The 22118-nt window shown below is 41.6% G+C and overlaps 1 protein-coding gene across 3 annotated transcripts in view; it reads right to left on the bottom strand.

Moving 5' to 3' along the window:
• Nucleotides 1-22118, bottom strand: part of sestd1 (SEC14 and spectrin domains 1) — a 158225-nt gene that overhangs the window by 54498 nt on the left and 81609 nt on the right. For all 3 annotated transcript variants that reach the window (XM_041201474.1, XM_041201475.1, XM_041201476.1), the window contains exons 8-10: nucleotides 14171-14268; nucleotides 9837-9892; nucleotides 4231-4442 (exon numbers count right to left, since the gene is read on the bottom strand). In XM_041201474.1, the coding sequence (XP_041057408.1) occupies nucleotides 4231-4442; nucleotides 9837-9892; nucleotides 14171-14268 (366 nt within the window). The remainder of the gene's footprint in view (nucleotides 1-4230; nucleotides 4443-9836; nucleotides 9893-14170; nucleotides 14269-22118) is intronic.

Consider the following 22118-nt stretch of genomic DNA (forward strand, 5'->3'; position numbering starts at 1 on the left):
GTCTGGACCAAGCCTCAGTCAATCCCTTACTCTTTAATCTACATGGGACTGGGAGCCAATGTTACCTCAAATTTGGAATTCTCATCCTCAATGGTAAATCCCTCCATGGGTTCATCCCTCCTTATTTCCAAAACCTCCTGTAGTACTACAGCCCTCTTTCCCTCAAACTACTTGTTCCTGATTCTAGCCTCTTCTGCATCTTCGCTTGATTCTTGCATCCCCACTGCCTTTGTCTCACCATAAGTGATTGTGCCACCAGTTGCCTGGACCTACTGCTGTAGATTGTCCTTCCTAAAAACCTCAGTCTTCCTCTCCTCTTAAGTACCTGATTACAACCCACCTTTTTGGCCAAGCTATTGCTCATGCTCTTAATATCTCTTTCCTTGGCTTGCTGCTTATTTTGTTCTTTACATCTCTATGAAGTGCCTTGGGACATGTTTGTATATTAAAGGTGGAAAATAATGCAAGGTGTTGTTTTGGGTATGAAACTGTAGCTCTGTTTATGCCCTGTTGTTTTTTAATGTCTAGATGCAAAAACTTTTTATTGTAGCTTCACTAGGTCAGTGCCTTATTTTAAGTTACAACTAACAGCACATGTTGCATGCCTTCCCAGATTCTTCAGTGAACCAGACTTTGCATCCTGGTTTGATATAAATGGAGAAGTCAAGAGGTGTAACAAGCTATGAGATGCAGAATGTGGCGGCAGATAATTCTGCTGCTGCTGCTGATGGGCTACAGCTGCTCTTGGATTCCAGTTTTAGGTTTCTAGGCCTGTTTTTACGCTAGTCCCTTCTAAATGGCAGTAGCGCTTGCATTATCTGATGAATGGCGCCCTCACCTTTGAAAAGTGAACTCCAACCTTTTTACAAGTCCCCTTCTCTGATTGATTTGTGAACAAGTTGGATTGGTTAATTTTTTGGGAGCTGCTACAAATTACATAATTTATTTAATTCTATTTCACAGCTTGCCATGGTAGGATTTTAACTCTCAACCTCTGGGTATTGGTCCAGTACCATGGCCATTGTACTAACCTGGAGATAGAGTAGTATGAAATTGGGGTCGTCAGGTCAGGGTATTTGATTCAAAACTTATTCAGAGAAATCTTGGTTTGTAAAAACTTCAGCTAATGGCCCAAATACTGTATTAATTTGAAATGGGTGTCAACAATAAGATCTACATATCAATATGCACCAAAAGGGAAGCAACCAAACCAAAACAAATATAGATTTATCCCCATTATACAAACAAAATGGCTGTTTCTTCCACCTGTTTGACATAATGTGCGTGATTTAACTTCTTTCACCATCTAACCACTAACACCAAGCAACCCTTAAAGATGTGTTAAATAAACTGCTAATTGTTGCTCTCAACACCAGTTTAATAACTCAGAACACCACAGTTGCACTGTACATGGGTTTTCACTAAGTCTTTGATAAGGTGTCTCAGAACAAAGATCTGAATGGCATGTGGTGCCATCGAGATGCACACCCAAAGTCACCGCTTGTCATTTTACACCTTGGCGAACAGGGCCCGCCCCTACACGTCAACGTGAAAATTCTCCCCATAGCACTAATTTATGCTAAGATAAATGACTGTTGTTTGGATTGGGGATGGAGTAGAACTGATTTCTCCCAGGGGTCACAGTCAATCCTTCTTATCAGTGTGTGAGAGAAAGGTTTGGACTTAGTTACAGTGAACATGGCCTTGAAATTTACTGGTCACATAAAAGTAGGAGGCTTGCAAACAACAAGATGAACTCTTAAAATATCTCAGAAAAACACAAACAGTTTAATGGGATGGACAGATCAGTAGCAGATATAATTTGGCGTTATTAAGGGTGAGGTGTCATGTTTCAGGAGCAAAAATCCGGGACTGAATGGAAAGACATTGAAGGATGTGAGCAACCAGAGATCCACAGTTTCAAATCCATAACGCCAAAAGTGCGACCGCGGGAAGATAAAGCTATGAAAATAAACAGCATTTTGAGTTTTACAAGTAAAAGCTTGGATTGAAGAGTGAAGTATGAAATAATATTACAATAATCGTGCCCAAGTTAGAGTACCACATGCATTTTTGGGCACCTCATTGAAGCAGCGTCAGCTGTGGCTCAGTTGGTAGCGCTCTCACCTCTGAATCAGAGCTTGTGGATTCAATTTCCACTCCAGAGGCTTCAGCACAAAAATTGAGGCTGACACTCCCTTACAGATCTGAGGGAGTTCTGCCCTGTCGGGTCTGTCATCTTTCAGTTGAGATATTAAACCAATGTCCTGGCTGTTTTCTCAGGTGGGTGTAAAAGTTTTCATGACACAATTCTGAAGAGCAGCACGGGAGTTATTCATGATGTTTTGGCCAATATTCATTGCTTAATCAACATCAGAAGAACAGAGCATCTGGTCATTATCACATTGCTGATTACGGGAGTTTGCTGAGTGTACAAATTGGCTGGTGCATTTCTTACAAAAGTTGCAACATTTCAAAAGTACTTCCTTTTACGTAAAGCACTTTGGGACATCCTGAGGTAATGAAGGAGCTAAATAAATTTAAGACTTGCACTTTTCTTTAAAAGGACTTTAAAGCCTTAGACATGGTACAGCATAGATTCATTCAGATGATCTCAGGGTTAGGAAACCATATCTATAAGAAAAGACAGGAGACACTAGAGCAGAGAAGGTTAATAAGGATTTTGACGCAGTGAAAGAAAGACTATTTTCTCTGGTTGGAGAATAACTGGTAAGAGATTATTAATTCACCGAGAAAGTGATGAGAGAAGTTAAGTCATTTTACATAAAGCGCTGTGAAAGCATGGAATACTTTGCCTCAGGAAATGGTTGAAAACAAAACCATTATAGCCTTTTGAAGAAAACTGGACAAGTATTTGACATGAAGGTAATAAGAGAACATAAATTTAAGATCTTCACTAAAAGAATGAGAGGTTAGGAGAGGTATTTTTATGCAGTGTGTGGTAACATGGAGTAACCTACTAGATTTTCTGATGGAAATATGATCTAGCTTTTAAAAGGGAAATGTGTAAATATTTAAATTAATGGGATATAGGAATGTGGGAAATGGGCAGGGAATGGAACTAAGTGATGAGCTCTTTCAGAGAGCCAGCACAGAGAGCTGAATATCTTTCTTCTGCACTGTAAAATTCTATGATTCGTACCAAGTACCATTCACCCACTAACTCTGTGCTCACTGGCCTACATTGGCTCCTGATCCAGCAACATCTTAATTCTGAAATTCTCATCCTTGTATTGCATTCCTCCAAGGTCTTGCTCCTCCCCATATTGCCAGCCTTACAACATTCCAAGATGTCTGCTCTCCTCCTATTCTGGCCTCTTGTCCAGCCTGGACCTTCACAGCACTACCACCGGCAGTGTACCTTCCACGTCACCAGCCACTGTTAACATTGGCCAGAGGCCATTTTATTATGTATAAGCCTGGAAAGGAGATGATGATAGACTATTTTGCAATGTGAAAACACTACAGTCAAGCTCTTCTCCAAGTCTACAAATGCAAATGTTTCCTCAGGGCTCGCTAGACAACAATGAGGAGGAAAGAAATAATTATTTATATAAATATTATATAAATATAATTATTTATATGTGGCCTTCACAATCTCAGGAAGTGACAAAGCACTTCACAACTAATGAGGTACATTTTTTAAATTGGTGTCGTAATGTAGGGAAATGCTGCAGCGAATATGCATGCAGCAGGATCCCACAAATATCAATGAAATTAATAACTAGATAATCGACTTTTTAGCTATGCTGGTTTCGAAGTAAATGCTGGCATCGAAGTAAATGCTGGCAGTGCTTCCCTACTGTTCTTCAAACAATGCCATGAAATTTTGTTTACATGCAGCTGGGAAGCTTTGGTTTAACATTATTTCCTAAAGGCGGCATCTTGAATAGTGCAGCATACTGGTAAATTACACTGAAATGCCAATATAGATTATGTGTCCAAGTCTTTAAAAAGGGGCTCGAAAAACAATATTCTGACTCAGCCATAACTGTGACACCTTTGCTAACTGACCACTCCTAACTCAGGGAACAATAGGCCAACTGCAATACCTCAAATGTTAGCCACAATAAAAAGTAGGTAAACCAACACAGGTCTGCAATCTCCTGGTCTGTAGGGCACAAATCCACAAGCAGTGAGCATAGCTGTCTTAAGACCAAACTATTGCAATTTGTACAAATGTGCATAACATTCAGAATTATTGCTCACCTGCATAACTTTTTGTTGTATCTCCTCAAGTTGGGTACGTTTATTACGCTGTCTGCAGACTTCTTGATATCTAGTGTATTGTTCTCGTAGAGAATCCAGTAGTTTCACTACTTTGGGCTGAGCTAACAATTCGTCATCCATTGGGGACCATGACATACCTCCTTCTAACCCATTAAAGCGGCGCTGTTGCAATTCTGATAGTAGTTCATGACCTTTAGAGTAATTCCAGAAAATATTTAAATACCAATTTACAATTCAATCTCTTATAGATGTGCCAATGGTGTAAGTATCTCTTACTTCAAAACTGAAACATGCAACTTTGAAACAGATGAATGTTAATCAGCATCTGTTTGATTAAATGGAGGGACTGGACCAGCATATAAATGCTGTGGCTACAAGAGTAGGTCAAAGGCTGGGAATTCTGCAGCGAGTAACTCACCTCCTGACTCCTCAAAGCCTATCCACCATCTGCAAGGCACAAGTCAGGAGTGTGGTGGGAATATGCTCCACTTGCCTGGATGAGTGCAGATCCAACAACACTCAAGAAGCTCAATATCATCCAGGACAAAGCAGCTTGCTTGATTGGCACCTCACTGACCACCTTAAACGTTCATTCCTTCCAACACCGACACACAGTGGCAGTAGTATGTACCATATACAAGATGCATTGCAGCAACTCACCAAGGCTCCTTTGACAGCACTTTCCAAACCCGTGACCTCTAGAAGGCCAAGGGCAGCAGGTGCATGGGGACCACACCACCTGAAGGTTTCCCTCCAAGCCACACACCATCCTGACTTGGGAATATATCGCTGTTTCTTCACTATCGCTGGGTCAAAATCCTGCAACTTCCTTCCTAATAGCACTGTGGGTGTACCTACACCACATGGGCTACAGGGGTTCAAGGCAGCAGCTCACCACCACCTTCTCAAGGGCAAATAGGGATGGGCAACAAATGTTGGCCTAGCCAGTGATGCCCACATCCCATGAAATGAACATTAAAAAAAAGCATTTTCTCAGGCATAGATTATGCTCTTGTAAGCGTTATGATTTTTGCTTTATGTGCATAATTCAGACACTACAACAAATCCACTTAGTGGAGAAGTCTTGCTGTTATGTAACATGCATCCCTCCTCCATTCGCCCCACTGAGATACTATAGAGACTGTCCTAAGGAAGCTAAAAGAGTTTGACATCTTATCACTTAATGCCAAATTAAGAAAGCGCTTGTTTGGGTGATTAGCATTAACACACTTCACCTAGTACATAAAGTAACAACATAATTCAAATAATGTTTGGATTGTAGTGTTCATGTTGCATCATGAAAATTCCCTGTTTATGCTACAGACAGTTTCATGAGTCAACAAAAAAGTTGGTCCACTGTCCCAACACTTCAAATTTAATGAAATGTACCACAAAAACAGGAGCAATGGTGGCAGTTTGGATCAGAGCACAAAAATACATGTAGTGAGCTTGATCTAAGATAAAGCCTCAATAAACTTGTGAACAACCATTGCTGAATCCCCCACTATCAACATCACGAAGATTATCATTGACCAGAAACTGAACTGGACCCACCACACAAATACTAACAGCTCCTGACTCCCTAAAGCCTGTCCACCATCTACAAGGCACAAGTTAGGAGTGTGATGGAATACTCTCCCCTTGCCTGGATGAGTGCAGCTCCAACAACATGCAGGAAGCTCGACACCAGCACAAAGGAAGGTGGTTGCGGTTGTTGGAAGTCAAACATCTCAGTCCTAGGACATCACTGTAGGAGTTCCTCAGGGTAGTGTCCTTGGCCCAACCATCTTCAGCCACTTCATCAATGATCTTACTTCCATCATGAGGTCAGAAGTGGGGATGTTCGTTGATGACTGTACAATGTTCAGCACCATTCATGACTCCTCAGATAACGAAGCAGTCCATGTCCATAAGACATAGGAGCAGAAATTAGACCATTTGGCCCATCGAGTCTGTTCCGCCATTCAAATCATGGTTGATAAGTTTCTCAAACCCACTCTCCTGCCTTCTCTCCGTAACCTTTGATCCAAATGTAGCAAGACCTGGACAATATCCAGGCTTGGGTTGACAAGTGGCAAGTAACATTCGCGCCACACAAGTGCCAGGCTATGACCATCTCCAACAAGAAAGAATCTAATCTTCGCCCCTTGACATTCAATGGCATTATCATCACTGAACCCCCCCACAATCAACATCCTGGGGGTTACCATTGACCAGAAACTGAATTGGACCAGTCCTAAAAATACTGTGTCTACAAGAGCAGGTGAAAAGCTAGGAATCTTGTGGCAAGTAACTCACTCCCTGACTCTCCAAAGACTGTCCAACATCTACAAGGCAGGAGTGTGATGGAATACTTTCCAATTGCTTGGACGAGTGCAGCTCCGACAACACTCAAGGAGCTCGACACCATCCAGGAAAAAGTAGCCCAATTGATTGGCGCCCCACCAACAAACATTTGCCCCCTCCACCATCGATACGTAGAGGCAGCAGTGTCTACCGTCTCCAAGATGCATTGCAGAAACTCGTCAAGTATCAGACAGCACTTTCCAAACCCAAAACCTCTACCATCTAGAAGGATAAGGGCAGCAGACACATGGGAACAACACCACCTGAAAGTTCCCCTCCAAGCCACTCACCTTCTTGACCTAGAAATATATCACCATTCCTTCACTGTCACTAGGTAAAAATCCTGGAACTCCCTCCTGGAGCACTGTGGGTGTACCTACACCACATGGACTGCAGTGGTTCAAGGCAGCAGTTCACCACCACTTTCTGAAGGCAATTAGGGATGGGCAATAAATGTTGACGTAGCCAGCAATGCCCACATCCCATGAATGAACAAAACAAAATCCAGGACAAAGCAGCCCCTAGATTGGCACCCTATCCACCACCTTGAACATTCACACCCTCCAGCACCATCACACGGTGACGGCAGTGTGTACTATACACAAGATGCAATGCAGCAATTCAATCTTCGACAGCACCTTCCAAATCCATAATCCAATGACAGCTCCACCACCTGCAAGTTCCCTTCCAAGTCAAACACCGCCCTGACTTGGAAATATATCACCACTCCTTCACTGTCACTGGGTCAAAATCTCCATCCCTAACAGCACTGTGGGACTGCAGCTGTTTAAGAAGGGGACTCACCGCTGCCTTCTCAAAGGCAATTAAGGATGGGAAATAAATGCTGGCCTTGCCAATGACACCCAAAAAACAATGTTAAACACAAAGGAAATTGGCTAGAAAATCTTTTAGTACAGAATAGGACCAACTTTGTTCAATTAAGAATGATTATGGAGATTAACATAAAAGATTTGCATTTTTACAGCAGCTTTCACAACCTTAGCAAGTCCAAATCGCTTTACAGCTAATGAAGCACTTTTGAAGTATAGTCACAGTTATAGGCCCAGAGTTTTGCACCCAGGTCGGGTTTGCTGAGGTGGGAGATTAAAATATCTGCCTTCAGGTTGGATTTTCGGTCAGGGCCTGGGGGAGTGGGGTGCTGAAATAGGAGTTGGGGCAAGTGACTTTGGAATGAATGTGCAGGCTGCCGGTATAAGCTGGGTACAAGGCCTGCCTCTGTGTCCCAGTACAGTTTAAATAAACAATTAAAAATTATCACAGCCCACATCCCGCCCACTACCCCCTCATGCTCCTTATGCCCCAACCCCCACCACATATTCCTTATGCCACAATCATGCCAACCCTTTGCCCTTATCCCCTCCATGCCAACTCATCTAGTATCCTTAGATGGTTCATTGACAGCTCTGACACTTCCTGGATAGCTTTGGCAGGTTTGACAGCTGGACAGCTCTTTGACAGCTTGACAGTTCCAATGATTTTGTGTGTAAAAAATGCATAATCATGTTCACTTTTAACAATCCCAAAGGATGCCTTGCATCTCCCTGAGGTGTCCCTGGACCCTATTCAAAGGGGTGCCCTATCTTTCCAAAGGGATACCCTAGTTATCAAAAGAATCTACCAAATTCAGACCTCCTCCACTTGTTCTATTCTGTACAATCTGGATTCCATACTCCTGTGCTTCCTAAATCCCACTTCAGTGGAGGCAGCCAATTAATTAAATGGCCAACTGCCCCCGCGAATCGCGCATGCGTGAATCCCGGCTCTACTCCAGTCCCAGCCCCATGAAGATGGAAAGTGCTGGGTTCACGGCGCAAGGCTTAGAATTTTCAGTCATTTCAAGATTTTCACCACAGCAGAGAACTTTTATAAAAGCAAACAACTGTGGATGCTGGAAATCGAAAACAAAAACACCTGGAAAAACTCAACAGGTCTGGCAGCATCTCGAAATGTTAACTAAGAAAACTTTTATGTCCACCCAAGAGAGTAGATGGGGACTCAGTTTAATGGCTCATTCAAAACATAGAATCTCCGACACTGCAGCATTCCCTCAATATTGCACTCGAACGTCAGCCAAGACTTTTGTGTATAAGTCCCACAACCTTTTGACGATGGCGAGAGTGCTACTCCAAGAGCCACAGCTTATACCTTATAAACCTTTCATGACCCCACTTATTTTATGTCTGTAGAAAAGGAAGGTTGGGCACATGGGATTGAATTACACAAGGAAATAACTGAGCAGAACAGGCCTGTTTTCTTTTCACTTTAAGCATAAAATATGACATATCCAGTATGGGAATGGGTTGCATGCGATTGGTAGCACTGGACCAGAGGCTTACGTTCAAAGTTTATTCTAGGTTAGCAGGTGCATGAAACATTGATAATAAAACAGAAAATGCTGGAAAATATTCAGCAGGTCTGACAGTATCTGTGGAGAGAGAAACAGAGTTAAGTTTTGAGTAGTCATACAGACTTGAAACATGAACTCTGTTTCTCTCTCCACAGATACTGTCAGACCTGCTGAGTGTTTGTAGCATTTTCTGTTTTTATTTCAGATTTCCAGCATCTTCAGTATTTTGCTTTTATTTTAGCATGAAGCATAGAGATCCCTGAAAATCGGAGAAGTCCTTCGCTGACAGGCAGCTAGCATTCTTAAACTGTGCTAATGTGAAAAGTATTATTTCTCTCGATGGACAGCAGAGAAACAATACTGCTTATAGGAACCAAAAATGGAGGGACTGGAACAGACACTGCTAGAGCATGTGAGCAAATACTGTGCCCATTTGTGATACTGACCAATTCACAAGCTAGGTGAACAATAAACTGTTTAACTGCCAAAAAAGTGGGCATGATCTAAAAAAAAGTCACTGCAATTGATGTGATATCTGTGTTCATCAATACTTGTGCATGCAAAAGGAGTCTCTCCTTTTAAACATCTGAAAAGTCCAATGTCACGATATTATCTGAATCGTAATACATACACATAAACACACAGGTGTATTATTCTCTTAGCAGAGGTAACACAAATCATTTTTAAAATGTGGCACTGATATTTAAGTTGCTGCTCAAACATAAACGATCCAAAACAGATGCATAGATACAACTTTGACCAGATTTTACAGAGCTGATCAGTTCAAAAGGCTCATTACATAATAAAATTTAGTATTTTCTATGGCAGTTAAAATATTTTTAAACACTTAAAATTTATTAGAAACGGCTACCTGTTTGTAAAACTGTTTCTGGGTCCACAGAAGGAAGAAAACTGTATTCCACAGGCCTATCAATGTAAACAAAAAGTTAACCTTTCTACTTGCAATACAAGATGCAAAACAAAATCACAGGCTGCAATTCCAGAACACAAAAATAAAAATTGAACTGCCAAACATTTTAAGAGGGTTGAGACAGCAATATATTACTGCAAGATACTTTAGTTTGCCCTTGGACATCTGTGCATTATGCAAACCCATCTGGTGGCACTAACAGGCACTGAATGATATCATATACACAACAATAACAACTTAGATTTATATGGCATCTTTAATGTAATCCAAAACTCTTCACAAGAGTATTATAAAACAAAGTACGACACTGAGCCGCATAAGGTCAGATGACCAAAAGCTTTGTCAAAGAGGTAGATTTTAAAAAGAGGCTTGAAGGAGAAATGCGAGGTAGAGAGCCAAAGAAGTGCAAGGAGGGAATTTCAGAGCTTGGGGTCTAGGCAACTGAAGGCACAGCAACCAATGGTGGAGCAATTATCACTGGGAATGCACAAGAGGCTAGAATTAGAGCAGCACAGATATCTCAAAGGGCTGTGTTATGCTGTTCTATTCAATGTAAAAGTACCAATCATACGACAAGGATTGGTAAAACAATAATGAGTTAATTATTCAAAGATAGAACTATATACAATCAACAGTCTCCCAGTTAAATGTTCCAGGCTCGATTCCCTGTTAGATAAGCCTACAGCTTCCCACTGTGCCTTTCTTGGCATCCTTTGATGGGCTCATTGAGATGCTCTATGAAATTATGGGCCAATCCGGTCACCCTAGAAAAGCGCAGTAAGTCAGAGACAGAAGTTGGTTCATATGGTATTATCAGTGTACTACAGAGCAGAAATGTCTTCTTGATGTCAAGTCGTCCAGGAATTTGAAGCCTAGCTTGAAATTTGACATAGATCTAGATTTTTCAAGATCCTTTCCACAGGTCACAGATCAAGAGAGAAAAATAAAAGCAGATCTTATACAGAAGCAAAATCTTGAGTTTTCCCCAATTAGTCCAGTTTAGAAAAGTGGTCCAGACATCCAATCAAGTCCATGAATGTGAAGTCGAATTTGAGGGAAAATCCATAGCCAGGTCTTTTCCAGATCTTTACCAGAGCTCATATGCCAAGTCAGGGATGGGCTTTGAGCCATCAGACAGAAGCTGTTTAAACTAACAGTTAACTTGAAGTCCAAGTTAAAAATGCACCAACTGTTGGAATCAAGGAAACTTAATCAGAAACGAGGATGCGGAGGGGAGAAAGAGCAACAGATGAAAGCTGATGGCTACGAATGCACGATTATATTGAGGAGCTCCCGAGGGAGTTGACTGTACAGGAGCTACCTTGAACTTTACATGCTGATCCTGGTCTCAGTCAGATTAAACACTGTACCTCAGATTGAGGTATACCAAATTAGAATCTACATTTTCTTTGTTTAAAACTGTGGTATAATTCTGAGAATGTGCTTGGCTGAAGATGAAGAATTTACATGAATGCCATCATAGGTCTGCAGGAGGTTCTGAGAAGGCACAACTGTATGCAGTACTGCTTGCATGCAATGAGATTTAGCTTTTTCAAACTTTTCTGGAATGGAAAAGAGTACAAGTTCAAGAATGCTGCACATTGGGCAGAATTTTGGCCTCGGTTGGCGGGTGGACCTCACCGGCTCGATGGCGGGTGGGCAGCTAAACTCTGTTGTCGAAACAGGGCCTGCCGCCATTTTGAGTGGGTGGGCCAATTAAGGCCTGCCCAGCGGCCTACCCGATGGGAAGTGCAATGTGCTTCCTGTGCAGGGGGTGGAGGGATTCCACCTTCCGTCAAAGTGTGCTTTTTTGCGCACGCGCCTGAAAGAGCGCACTGCTCCCTGAGACAAAGTGCTGTCTAAAAAAACTTTTAAAATAGAAAAATTATTAACATGTCCCCCTCACGTGACAATGTCACACAATATGGGACATGTTAATAAATATCGCATAACATTTATTAAAGTTTTTAAAAATGGACATGAAACCTCATCCCACCAATGGATGAGGTTTCATGTATTATCAGAAGCCCACTGGGGCCCCTGGCCTGCCCGCCAGCCTTAAGGTTGGACGGGCAGGGTCTTTAATTATCGTAATTGCTCTGTCAATGGCCTCAATCAGCCATTGACAGGTCAGCTGGCGAACAGCTGATTTTGCTGGCTGCCCGCCTTCCTAAAAATTTAAAGGGTCCTGGATGACATCGGGGGTTCCACCCAACATCATCCCATGTCATTTTCCCATTGGTAAGTGGGCCCCGCCCCCAAACCGCTGACGGGAAAATTCTGGCCGCAGTTCCCAATATACTGCATATTTATCTGCCAACTGAAATTTAAGATTACGATGATAATTGACAAACTTAAATCCAGACAAGTTGGAGATGCAATGAATCTGTCAACATCTGAAGGTAGGTTAACCCTATGAAGAGACGTCTCTATCTAAAATGTTAACCCATCTTTTTCCTTTTCTGCCAATGGGACTGCTTTGCATTGCCAGCATCTTTTTTCTTTATCAGATCCATGCAAGCTGTTTATCATTAAACAAGTTAAAAATTAGGAAATGAGAAGTATAAAAATGAATCATATGGAACCTTTTCACCAATATAATTGAGAAGTAAGTGAACAGGAAAAGTCACTGAAGTACACAGTATGAATTTTTGAAACATAACTGGATGTGTTCTGTACAGAGAAGCAATGAGGGATATGGTAAGAAGCTGCATGGGTTGGGATGAAAAAGAAATAGGCTCCTCGGTATTCATGGTCTTTTCTTCTTAAAAATGTCACATTCTATTCTAGCACAGCATTCGGTTTTACTTATAAAAATATAATCCAGCCTGAGTAATTTATTAACACTGCTTTCATTTTTGAGAAGTTTTATTGCATCCTAGTACCTTGCTTATGTAAAATATTATGCCATCTAACATCAAACTCGTTTTAAGTTGAGCTTTATAGCCATCTGAAATATTGCACATCTCGAGCATTGCTTTATTAATAGGGGCCTTGGCCTGTAATCATTCTGGAAGCCATATTACTATTATTAAATGCTATTTGTGAAAACTGTCTAGAATTTTGTCTGTTGTTAACCATAAACAGGTTAACATCAGCAAACTGATAGAAACAAGGTTACTTAGATGGGTTAAATTAAAACACTGAACTCTAATATTTACAGCGGAAGACATGGGCAGAACTTTCAACATTCAAATGGGTGAAAGATGTGCAATATCAGATTGGCTGGCCATTAAAACCCCAGCCTGATTTTCCTTTCCAATGGAAAGATTGAACAGAAAAGGATATGGAACTCATTGCCACAGGAAGTAGCTGAGGCAAATAGCATGAGGGAGAAAGAGATTGAACGAAATGCTGATGGGGTTCAATGAGTAAAGGAAGGGCAAGTTTCTATGGAACATAAACACCAGCATGAGCCTGTTGAGTTACATGGTCTGTTTCTATGCTGTAAATACTTTATAACTGGTGCTTTACTCTGAAATTGAAAGTTTTGGTGAATGCGAATTTTTACTGAAATCAAGGTCAAGGATATTGATTCTGAAAATGGGATATATGAATGTAACTACCGCTCTTTCTTCAATTTGGACTCTCCTAAAAAATCAAGCATCTGCCCTAATATCCTAAGGGTCATTTTCCCTGAAACAGGATGAGAGTGGGTAGGCAGACCAATTCAACTACTTTAGAGATTATCAATTTTCCAGTCAGCCTCCAGGTCCCCATAGGCATCAGGGATCACTTTAGCTCCCTAGAGACAGCCTCCTATCAGCAGAAGTTTGAGAGACGGCACCTCCGTTTAGGGGCACCCTAACAATCACTCATTGCAAATCCAGCCTGCTGCTTCTTCTGAGCCTCCTGTTGGCCTTTCAGCTTTGAGAGTCCACCCTGTCCTTAATTGGATAGTCAGCCTACCCTCTGGCCACCAATTGGCCAAGTTGGGGAAAATCACCCCAAAATGACTGCTTCCCCCACAGTGCAGGCTTCTGACCCATATTTGAGCCCAATGGCAGTATCCTGAAGCCCAAAGTCTTTAACATCTATAGACCTGAAAACATCAGAGACAAAAATCTGCATCTTGTGAAGAAACGGAATAAAAATCTTAATGATTAATAGAACATCTACGATCCACAAGATAGAAAAAGTAGAGCAAGTAGTAATCTTAAAGAAATCGGAAGCTGAATTAGTATAATGACTATAAAGCAGATTAGAGAATAAACATAAAATCATAGTATTGGTAAATGAAACTACAAATCATCACATGCACATTTTATTCCTACCTTTCTTTCTCCTGTTGACTGCCCCTCTCGGATCCATTATTAATTAGAGCTAGTTCATCCAGCAGTGACGTAGATTCTTTTGTAAACTTTTCAAAGACCTAAGTTGAAAGAGAAAAATGTTTTCTCCTCAAATATTCAGCATTTAAATATTTCACTTTCAAGCTGAGCTTCAAGTTAAAACTAACTTGTGCAGAACAGATGCAGAATACCATTTGGATTCAACAATAAAGATCTGGTTAATAAAAGGTTACTTTTCATTCAGTAAAAGTTTAGCAAAAATCTGAAAAATTCTTTTGATTCACCAAAACCATATTGAAGAAAAATAGACATTTCTTAATCACTGCAACTTTGTCAACAAGATTGTTTGACATCTTAAGTGATCCATCCCTTCTAATTTTGTTGAACAATGCTGCATTTCTATTCCTGTAAACATAAAAGTGCTTCATATTTGATATCATGTTTTGGATCGCTATTACATGGAGTCTTTCAGATAAAAATTAGTTTATACCTGATTAGTTTTGCTTCTTTCTTATTATGCATCAATGATTACTTGTATTAGTAACCTGATTTTATTACATGGTTGTTACAGCAGGATTCAAAAGAAACACAATTTAAAAATTGTTGAATTTTCCAATTTAGGTCAACTGCTGAATTTCACAGGAGGCAGTTTGACTCAAGAGAACGATTCTGCAGGAGTAAAAGAGAAAAGGAGGATTGATTTGTAGTAATTGTTTATGTTCATTTCTTCAGAAGAAAATTCCAAAGGATAATGGGTCCGTTGTGGACAATAAACTGGCCTTTATGATTAAATTTAAGTAATACTAGTGATAATCCAAACAGTTTTCCATGCTCCCATGTGCTTTTTAAATTATAAATACTTCAACCTGCAAAATGTCAAAAGATTACATCAGTCCAATAATGCACTTGATGGTAAACATGAAAAACGGTATTGTTGTGTATGTCCATGTAAATAAAGTTATTAGGCAAAATCATCTGGTCCCATTGGCAGCGGGCGTCAGCAGATAATATGGCAAGAAGGCCAAAGATCGGTTTTCCGCTGTCATGAGACCATTTTGCGGTCATCCGCTCAACCTGTCAATGGCGGGCTGTGCTTCCCACCACCACTCGTCAGGAACTTTATTTCAATATGTCAGCATCGCATTATAAGCCCTGCTCGCCAGAATTATCCCCCCACACTGGATCATCCAGGCACAGTGGTGTGATTGCATGCAGACCTGTTTCACAACTGTACAAAAGCAACATGCACCTGGGCAAGCTGCACTTTGCGGTTTGTTTGCCTATTTTGCTTCTGGCAGCACTCGCGGTCATCAGCGCCTTGTTTCAAAGGCAGCAACACATCACTTTTAGCGGGGGCTCACAGGCAGGTTTCTTTCTACCAGACCAACCATAAAGCGGGGGTAGCTTTTTGACAGTACTGGCGAAGGGGGTTATCCCAGGGTGTGTGGGGACACATGTTGACCTGTGCAAGCGGCCTCAAGATAGTGAGGGCTGAGGAGGCAGTCTCCAGACAAGATGAGGCCAGACAGAGATGTGAGGGTATGTGAGAGAGAGAGTGATGCCCCTTGAGCTGGCAGTGATTGAGATACCAGTGAATGTGTGATGGGCTTGAGCGTTTAGAATGGTGAGATGGTTGATGTACCCTGACAGCACGAATGAGATCATTAATCCGTTTTCAGCATGGATGGCCAACCTCTTGTGTGCGCACTGTTAGCATTGACCATCTCTGCCACCGTATCCCAAGCCAGAGTGGTGAGGCTGATGGGCCTCCTGTGGCCAGAGCAGGGAGTAAAGTGTCTGGGAAGAGTGTGCCCTGCAGTCAGCATCACGGTGAAGCAGTCTGGCAGAGTGTCCTGAAGTCAGTTCTTGTTGAAAATAACAAGATTGACATCACAAGACAGCACGAGAGAACAGCGGAGATCAGTACCAGGGTGAGTGCGGGGAAGCTTCAAAAAGTGATGTCAGCACAAGATAAGAGATGATTGGTGAGTAGTGGGTAAGTGTTTTTCTCCAGTTTAAAATAGATAAAGCTAAGGAAAGTTACGAGTTCTCGTTTGTATTTAAAGTACATAAATAATTTAACTTTTTTAAAAAAACTGTATTTAACTTAAAGTAAGGGATTTTTTCAACTAGAGGCATGGCAGGGCAGCTCAGTCCCATGTTATGTACCGCCTGCAACATGTGGGAAGTCCTAGATGCTCCTTGTGCTCTGACCGACCACGTGTGCAGGAAGTGCCACCAGCTGCAGCTACTTGAGCTCCGAGTTTTGGAGCTTGAGTGACAGCTGGAGGCGCTAAGGTGCATCCGTGAGGCTGACAGTTTTGTGGATAGCACGTTTTTAGATGTGGTCACCCCACAGCTTACGGAAGCGCAGATAGAGAGGGAACGGGTGACCATCAGTCAGAAGAAAGGGTGTCAGGCAGGTAGTCAGGAAATCCCCAGGGTGCATCTCACTTGAGAACCGTTTCTGTGTATTGGAAAACGGTGAGAGTGGCAGTTCCTCTGGGGAGTGCAGCCATGCTCATAGCACTGTGAGTGGCTTAGCTGCACAGTGGGGCAGGAAAAAGAGGGGAAATGCAATAGTGGTAGGAAACTCGATAGTAAGGGGAACAGACAGACGTTTCTGCAGCTGTAGACATTACTCCAGAATGGTATGTTACCTCCCTGGTGCCAGGGTTAAGGATGTAACTGAACGGCTGCAGGGCATTCAAAAGGGGGAGGGCAAACAGACAGAGATTGTGGAACATATTGGTGCCAACGACATAGGTAGAAAGAGGGATGAGGTGCTGCAAGCAGAATTTAGGGAGCTAGGAAACAGGTTAAAAAACAGGACCTCAAAAGGTAGTAATCTCTGGATTACTTCCAGTGCCACGCGCTAGTGAGTATAGAAATAGGAGGTTGGATGAATGCGTGGCTGGAGAGATGGTACAGGAGGGAGGGCTTCAGATTTCTGGAACATTGGGACTGTTTCTGGGGGAGGTGGGATCTGTACAAGATGGACAAGTTGCACCTGAACTGGAATGGGACCAACATCCTTGCTGGGAGTTTGCTAGTGCTGTTGGGGAGGGTTTAAACTAACTTGACAGGGGGATGGGATCCTGAGAGGAGGTTCAGCAGGAGGAGATGCACAGCCAAAATTAGAAGAGAGAGCAAGTGAGTCTGGAAGGCAAAGAAATTATTGGCCAATTAAGGCACAAGGGAGCTTGGCAAGGTTGGATGGTATTTATTTTAATGCAAGGAGTCTGACGAATAAGGCAGATGAGTTGAGGGCACAAATTAATGCATGGAAGTATCATGTCATTGCTGTCACAGAGACATGGCTGAGAGAGGGGCAGGACTTGCAGCTCAATATTCCAGGATATAGGGTCTTCAGGCAAGACAGGGGAGATTGTAAAAGAGGGGGTATCACAATATTGATCAAGGAATCAATTAGAGCAGTAAGGAGAGGTGACATCTTAGAAGGCTCCTCAAATGAAGCCGTATGGGTAGAACTTAAAAATAAAAAAGAAGCAATCTCTGCCTTGCAGATGCACCTCAGTGCCTCCAACTGCTGCTCCAGCTCTGTAACTCAGAGCTAAAGTAGCTGTGTACTATAGGTCCCCAGTCAGGGAGAAAAAGAGCAGATACGCAGACAAATTTCAGAGAAGTGTAAAAATAATAGGGTAGTAATAGTGGGGGATTTCAACTTCCCCAACATTAACTGGGTTAGTCATAGTCATAGAGGGAGCGGAATTCTTAAAATTCATCCAGGAGAGCTTTTCAAGCCAGTACATAGACGGTCCTATGAGAGAGGGGGCAGTCTTGGACTTAATTTAGGGAATGAAGCTGGGCAAGTGGTAGAGGTATCAGTGGGGGAACATTTTGCAGATAGTGATCATAACTACTTTAGATTCAAGGTTGTTATAGAAAAGGACAAGGATGGGCCAGAAATCATAGTTCTAAAGTGAGGGAAGGTCGATTTTAATAAGATCAGATATGATTTAGCCAGAGTGGATTGGGAGCAGCTACTTTTAGGTAAATTTGCGTCAGAGCAGGGGACTCATTCAAGAAGGAAATAGGGAGAGTACAGGGCTAACATATTCCGGTAACGACAAAGGGTGGGACCAACAAATCCAGGGAGTCCTGGATGTCATGGGATATACAGGATTGGATAAACAGAAAAAGGAAGGCTTATGGCAGATATTGAGGGCTCAAAACAGCGGAAGACCTAGAATGTGTAGGGGGGAACTTAAAAAGGACATTAGGAGAGCAAAAGGGGCATGAAAAAGTGTTTGCAAGTGAAATAAAGAAAAATCCAAAGTTATTTTGCAAGTACATTAAGAATAAGAGGATAACTAGGGAAAGAGTATGGCCCATTAAGGGTTATAGTGGTTGTTACTCACAATAAGAGGTTGTGGTAGAAGAATTAATTCAGGATGGTCTCTTGGTTAAAGCTGGTTTATTTCTAAGACAACTCCTCAGTGCTACTAACTTCCTAGTAGCTTCCACCCAAAGGGTTCCAGCTGTACCTTTTTTATTCTATTTAGATGGGATAATTAATGCCCTTCACCTATTTAACTAATAATTGGTTTTGACAAGATGATTGTCATATTAACAGATTCCCCTCTTCTTTATAAAATTAAAAAATAACTTGAACACAGTTTTTTAAAAAGTAAATAATATCACGCACACAATTATAAAACAAAAACAATTTTTCATTGCATCATTATAAGACACACCTCTTCCAACACATTTAATAATTTTTTAGAGCAGGCACTTCTTGTAAAACAGTCTGATAGTTGGTGACTTGTGTCAACCCATTTTAGCTGAGAGATCTCTTTTTCTCTCTAACATCTCCTTTATGCTGGCTAGGTCTATTCATAGCCTTTTTTCTCTGATACTTTTCGTGGAATGAATGTTGTCCCAAAGAGACCGGTTATCAACATAACATTTTATTGGCAAACTTTTCCCACATTTCCCCTTATATAATATTTCTGTCAATATATTGGATAAGTAAACCTCCATATCTAATGTTTCTACTAAAGCTAAAGTTTCAGCAGCTAAGGTGCTTTTCACTACCCTTATTTTCTTGGCCTCCCAAGCCAGTGGGCAACATTTATCATTCTTTCCCACCAAGATTATGATGAACCCTGATGCACTGAAGTGCCCAACTGGAAGGCTGGCATGTAAAGCATCACTAAAAATGACCAAACTCATATCTTCTGGATCACTCAAGGCTGGAAACTTGAGCACACTTCTCAGAATTTAATTTTTGAAGTGTTTTATTTGCTCTCAGAACTTGCTCAACTGTAGCATGTTTCATCATGGTACTCAGCTCCAACAAATAATAACTAGTGTCAGGCCTAGTCTGAGTACACAACAAGTTCAGCTGCCCAATCAAACTTCTCAACTGTTCCATTTCTTCCTTGGTAGCAGGATCCTCTGTTTGTGATGATCTACCATGAGTTATTAGGATATAATTAACATTTTCTAGATAAGATTGTTGATTCAATGTCACTCCTAACTTGCTCTGCTTAATGTCTAAACCTATGTATTTAAAGGCCCCAGAAGCTTAACTCCCGACCTGGAATTCCTTCTCTTCTCGATTGCCCATTGTTCAAATTCTACAGATCCTCCCCACTGAAAATCATTAACATGCATGATAAAGATCCCAGCTAGTTTCTCCTTATGGTACCAGTAGAACATCGCGGGGTCTGCCTCTAACTGAATGCAACCTGTTTTCAACAAGACAGGCCTCATGGAAAAATACCATACCCTTGATGCATCATTCAACCCATAAACACACATTCAATTTCCGTAGCTTTCCTTCTACATCCCCAGCTTCTCTGGGTGGTTTCAAAAAAACTTCCCTTTGAAACTTCTCCCCCTGTAAAAACGCAGCCTTTATATCAATTGATTTGCACTCCCAGGAATAGGATGCCAAAATAGCTATAAAAATCTTCAACCTCACTTTCCCCGCAGTAAGCAAGTCCACTCTGACATCCTGATCTCCTAGCCTCTCTTCAAAGCCTCAGGCTGCTAATTTCACTTTGGCCTTATGTGTGCCGTCTGGGGGTTCTTTTTCTGAACAGATCCATCTGTGAGGGAAAGCTGGCTGTCCTGTGTCAGATATTTCAGAATATACCCCAAATTCCTTCCAACTTTCCATCTCTTTCCGTTTGGCTTCCTTTATCAACTTATTTCCAATTTATTAGCAGCGACTAGAATCTCTGTCATAAGGATTTCTACTTCTATTGAGATTGCTAGCATGCTCTCTAGTCCTCCTTGTTAAGCTACGGCCTCTACTCACATTCCTCTCCCTTTCTGGACTGCTACTATATGATCGCCCTCCCATGCAAACAGAACTCCGTTCACAAGTCCATGATTTTTTTTTAAGGGTCATGATCACTTTCTGGTCCACAATCAGAACTCATACTGCACTTTCTAGGTTTCCACATCTTTACCTCGGTTTGCCAATCAATAGGTCTTGTCTCTTTCATCCTGCAAATTTAGCCAATGTTTTGTATTTACTAGTGGCCTTTCCTGCTCTCCCTATAATGGTAGCACCCCTCCACACAATGGTCCCTTCTGGCATGCATGCTGCCTTTATTCCTACTTTGAGTAATTGCCCTTTTGGAAGAATAGCATTGTTCTGTACCTTAGTATTACTTTGTTCATAGTCAGTCAACCCTGTATCTACTGTCATCTGTTCCTCATAACTTCCCAGTATATGTGTATGTGAAGTGCATGGTGCCTCCTCTCATTCTATATCCTGTTTAGAATCTGTAAAGGTACAGTCAGTACCAATTAACCATGAAGAATGTACCCTAACAGTTTGATTATCATGTTACTACTTTCCCATCACTCCCTATAACCTTGCCAGGTCCTTTCCACTCTTTCTGGCCTTCCCTTTTATCGTATACTACGTCTCCTTGCCCAAACTGTATTCCTGATGGTCTTATGCGGTGCTGTCGGGCCCGCCGAATTTTCTCCGAAGCCTCAGCTTTAATGAAAGATTTTCTGCCCGCATGCAAAGCATTCAGATGAGCAGAGAAAGTGGAGCTAATGCTAGTCTCTTCAAGAACAGGGGGAGCATCTGAAAACACCGAAGGTAACTTTGGATTTCTTCCATACACTAAGTGATACAGGCAGTACCCCTCAACCATTTGCAGAGACTTCTTTGCGTGCACTGACCATGCTAGCACAGTTTGCAGTTTACAACCTGGTTGATCAGCTAATATTTTTATGTAACGTGTCGTCTATTACTGCACAATTACTATTACTATTTCTATTACTATTCATTCACAAAGACCATTACTAAATTGGCTCTCAGCTGCAGTGTGCATAACTATGATGTTTAAATTTTTGCACATATCTCGAAATTCCTCATTGGAGAATTCCCCACCATTATCTGTGAGGAACTTCGTTGGTGTTCCTAATCCTGTTCCTACCCATTTCTCCTTGATCTTATCGACAATGGTCCTTTTGTCTTTGCTATGTATACAGTGGATAGACTAAATTTGGTTGCCATATCTATGAAGTGTAAAAAAATACCCCTATCTTTGTCCCAAACTTTCAAGTCCATTGCATCGTTAAACTCCCTGGCTAGTGGCAAGCTCACAACAGGTCGCAGTGGTGTCTTGCGATATTTAAGGCAAATGTCAAACTCATCAGTGATTTGTTCAATAAGATCATTATATCCTTTATCGACCACTCCGGCATCTCGAAGCAGAGTCTTCAGTTTCTGTGGCGCCAGATGTGCAAACTGTCTATGTAATTTCCAAATGATCATCTTTTAGTCCACCAAATTATCATTCTCAGCAGTTAACAAAACTTTACGAACATTTTGATGAGAAATCTCTGGCTTCCTTAGTGGCAAGCAATAATGGCCTGACCGAGTAATATGGAGATCCACATTTTTCCCCAAACACGACTACTCTATCATTCTTCA

This window comes from Carcharodon carcharias, chromosome 12 (assembly GCF_017639515.1).
Source record: "Carcharodon carcharias isolate sCarCar2 chromosome 12, sCarCar2.pri, whole genome shotgun sequence".
NCBI lineage: Eukaryota > Metazoa > Chordata > Chondrichthyes > Lamniformes > Lamnidae > Carcharodon > Carcharodon carcharias.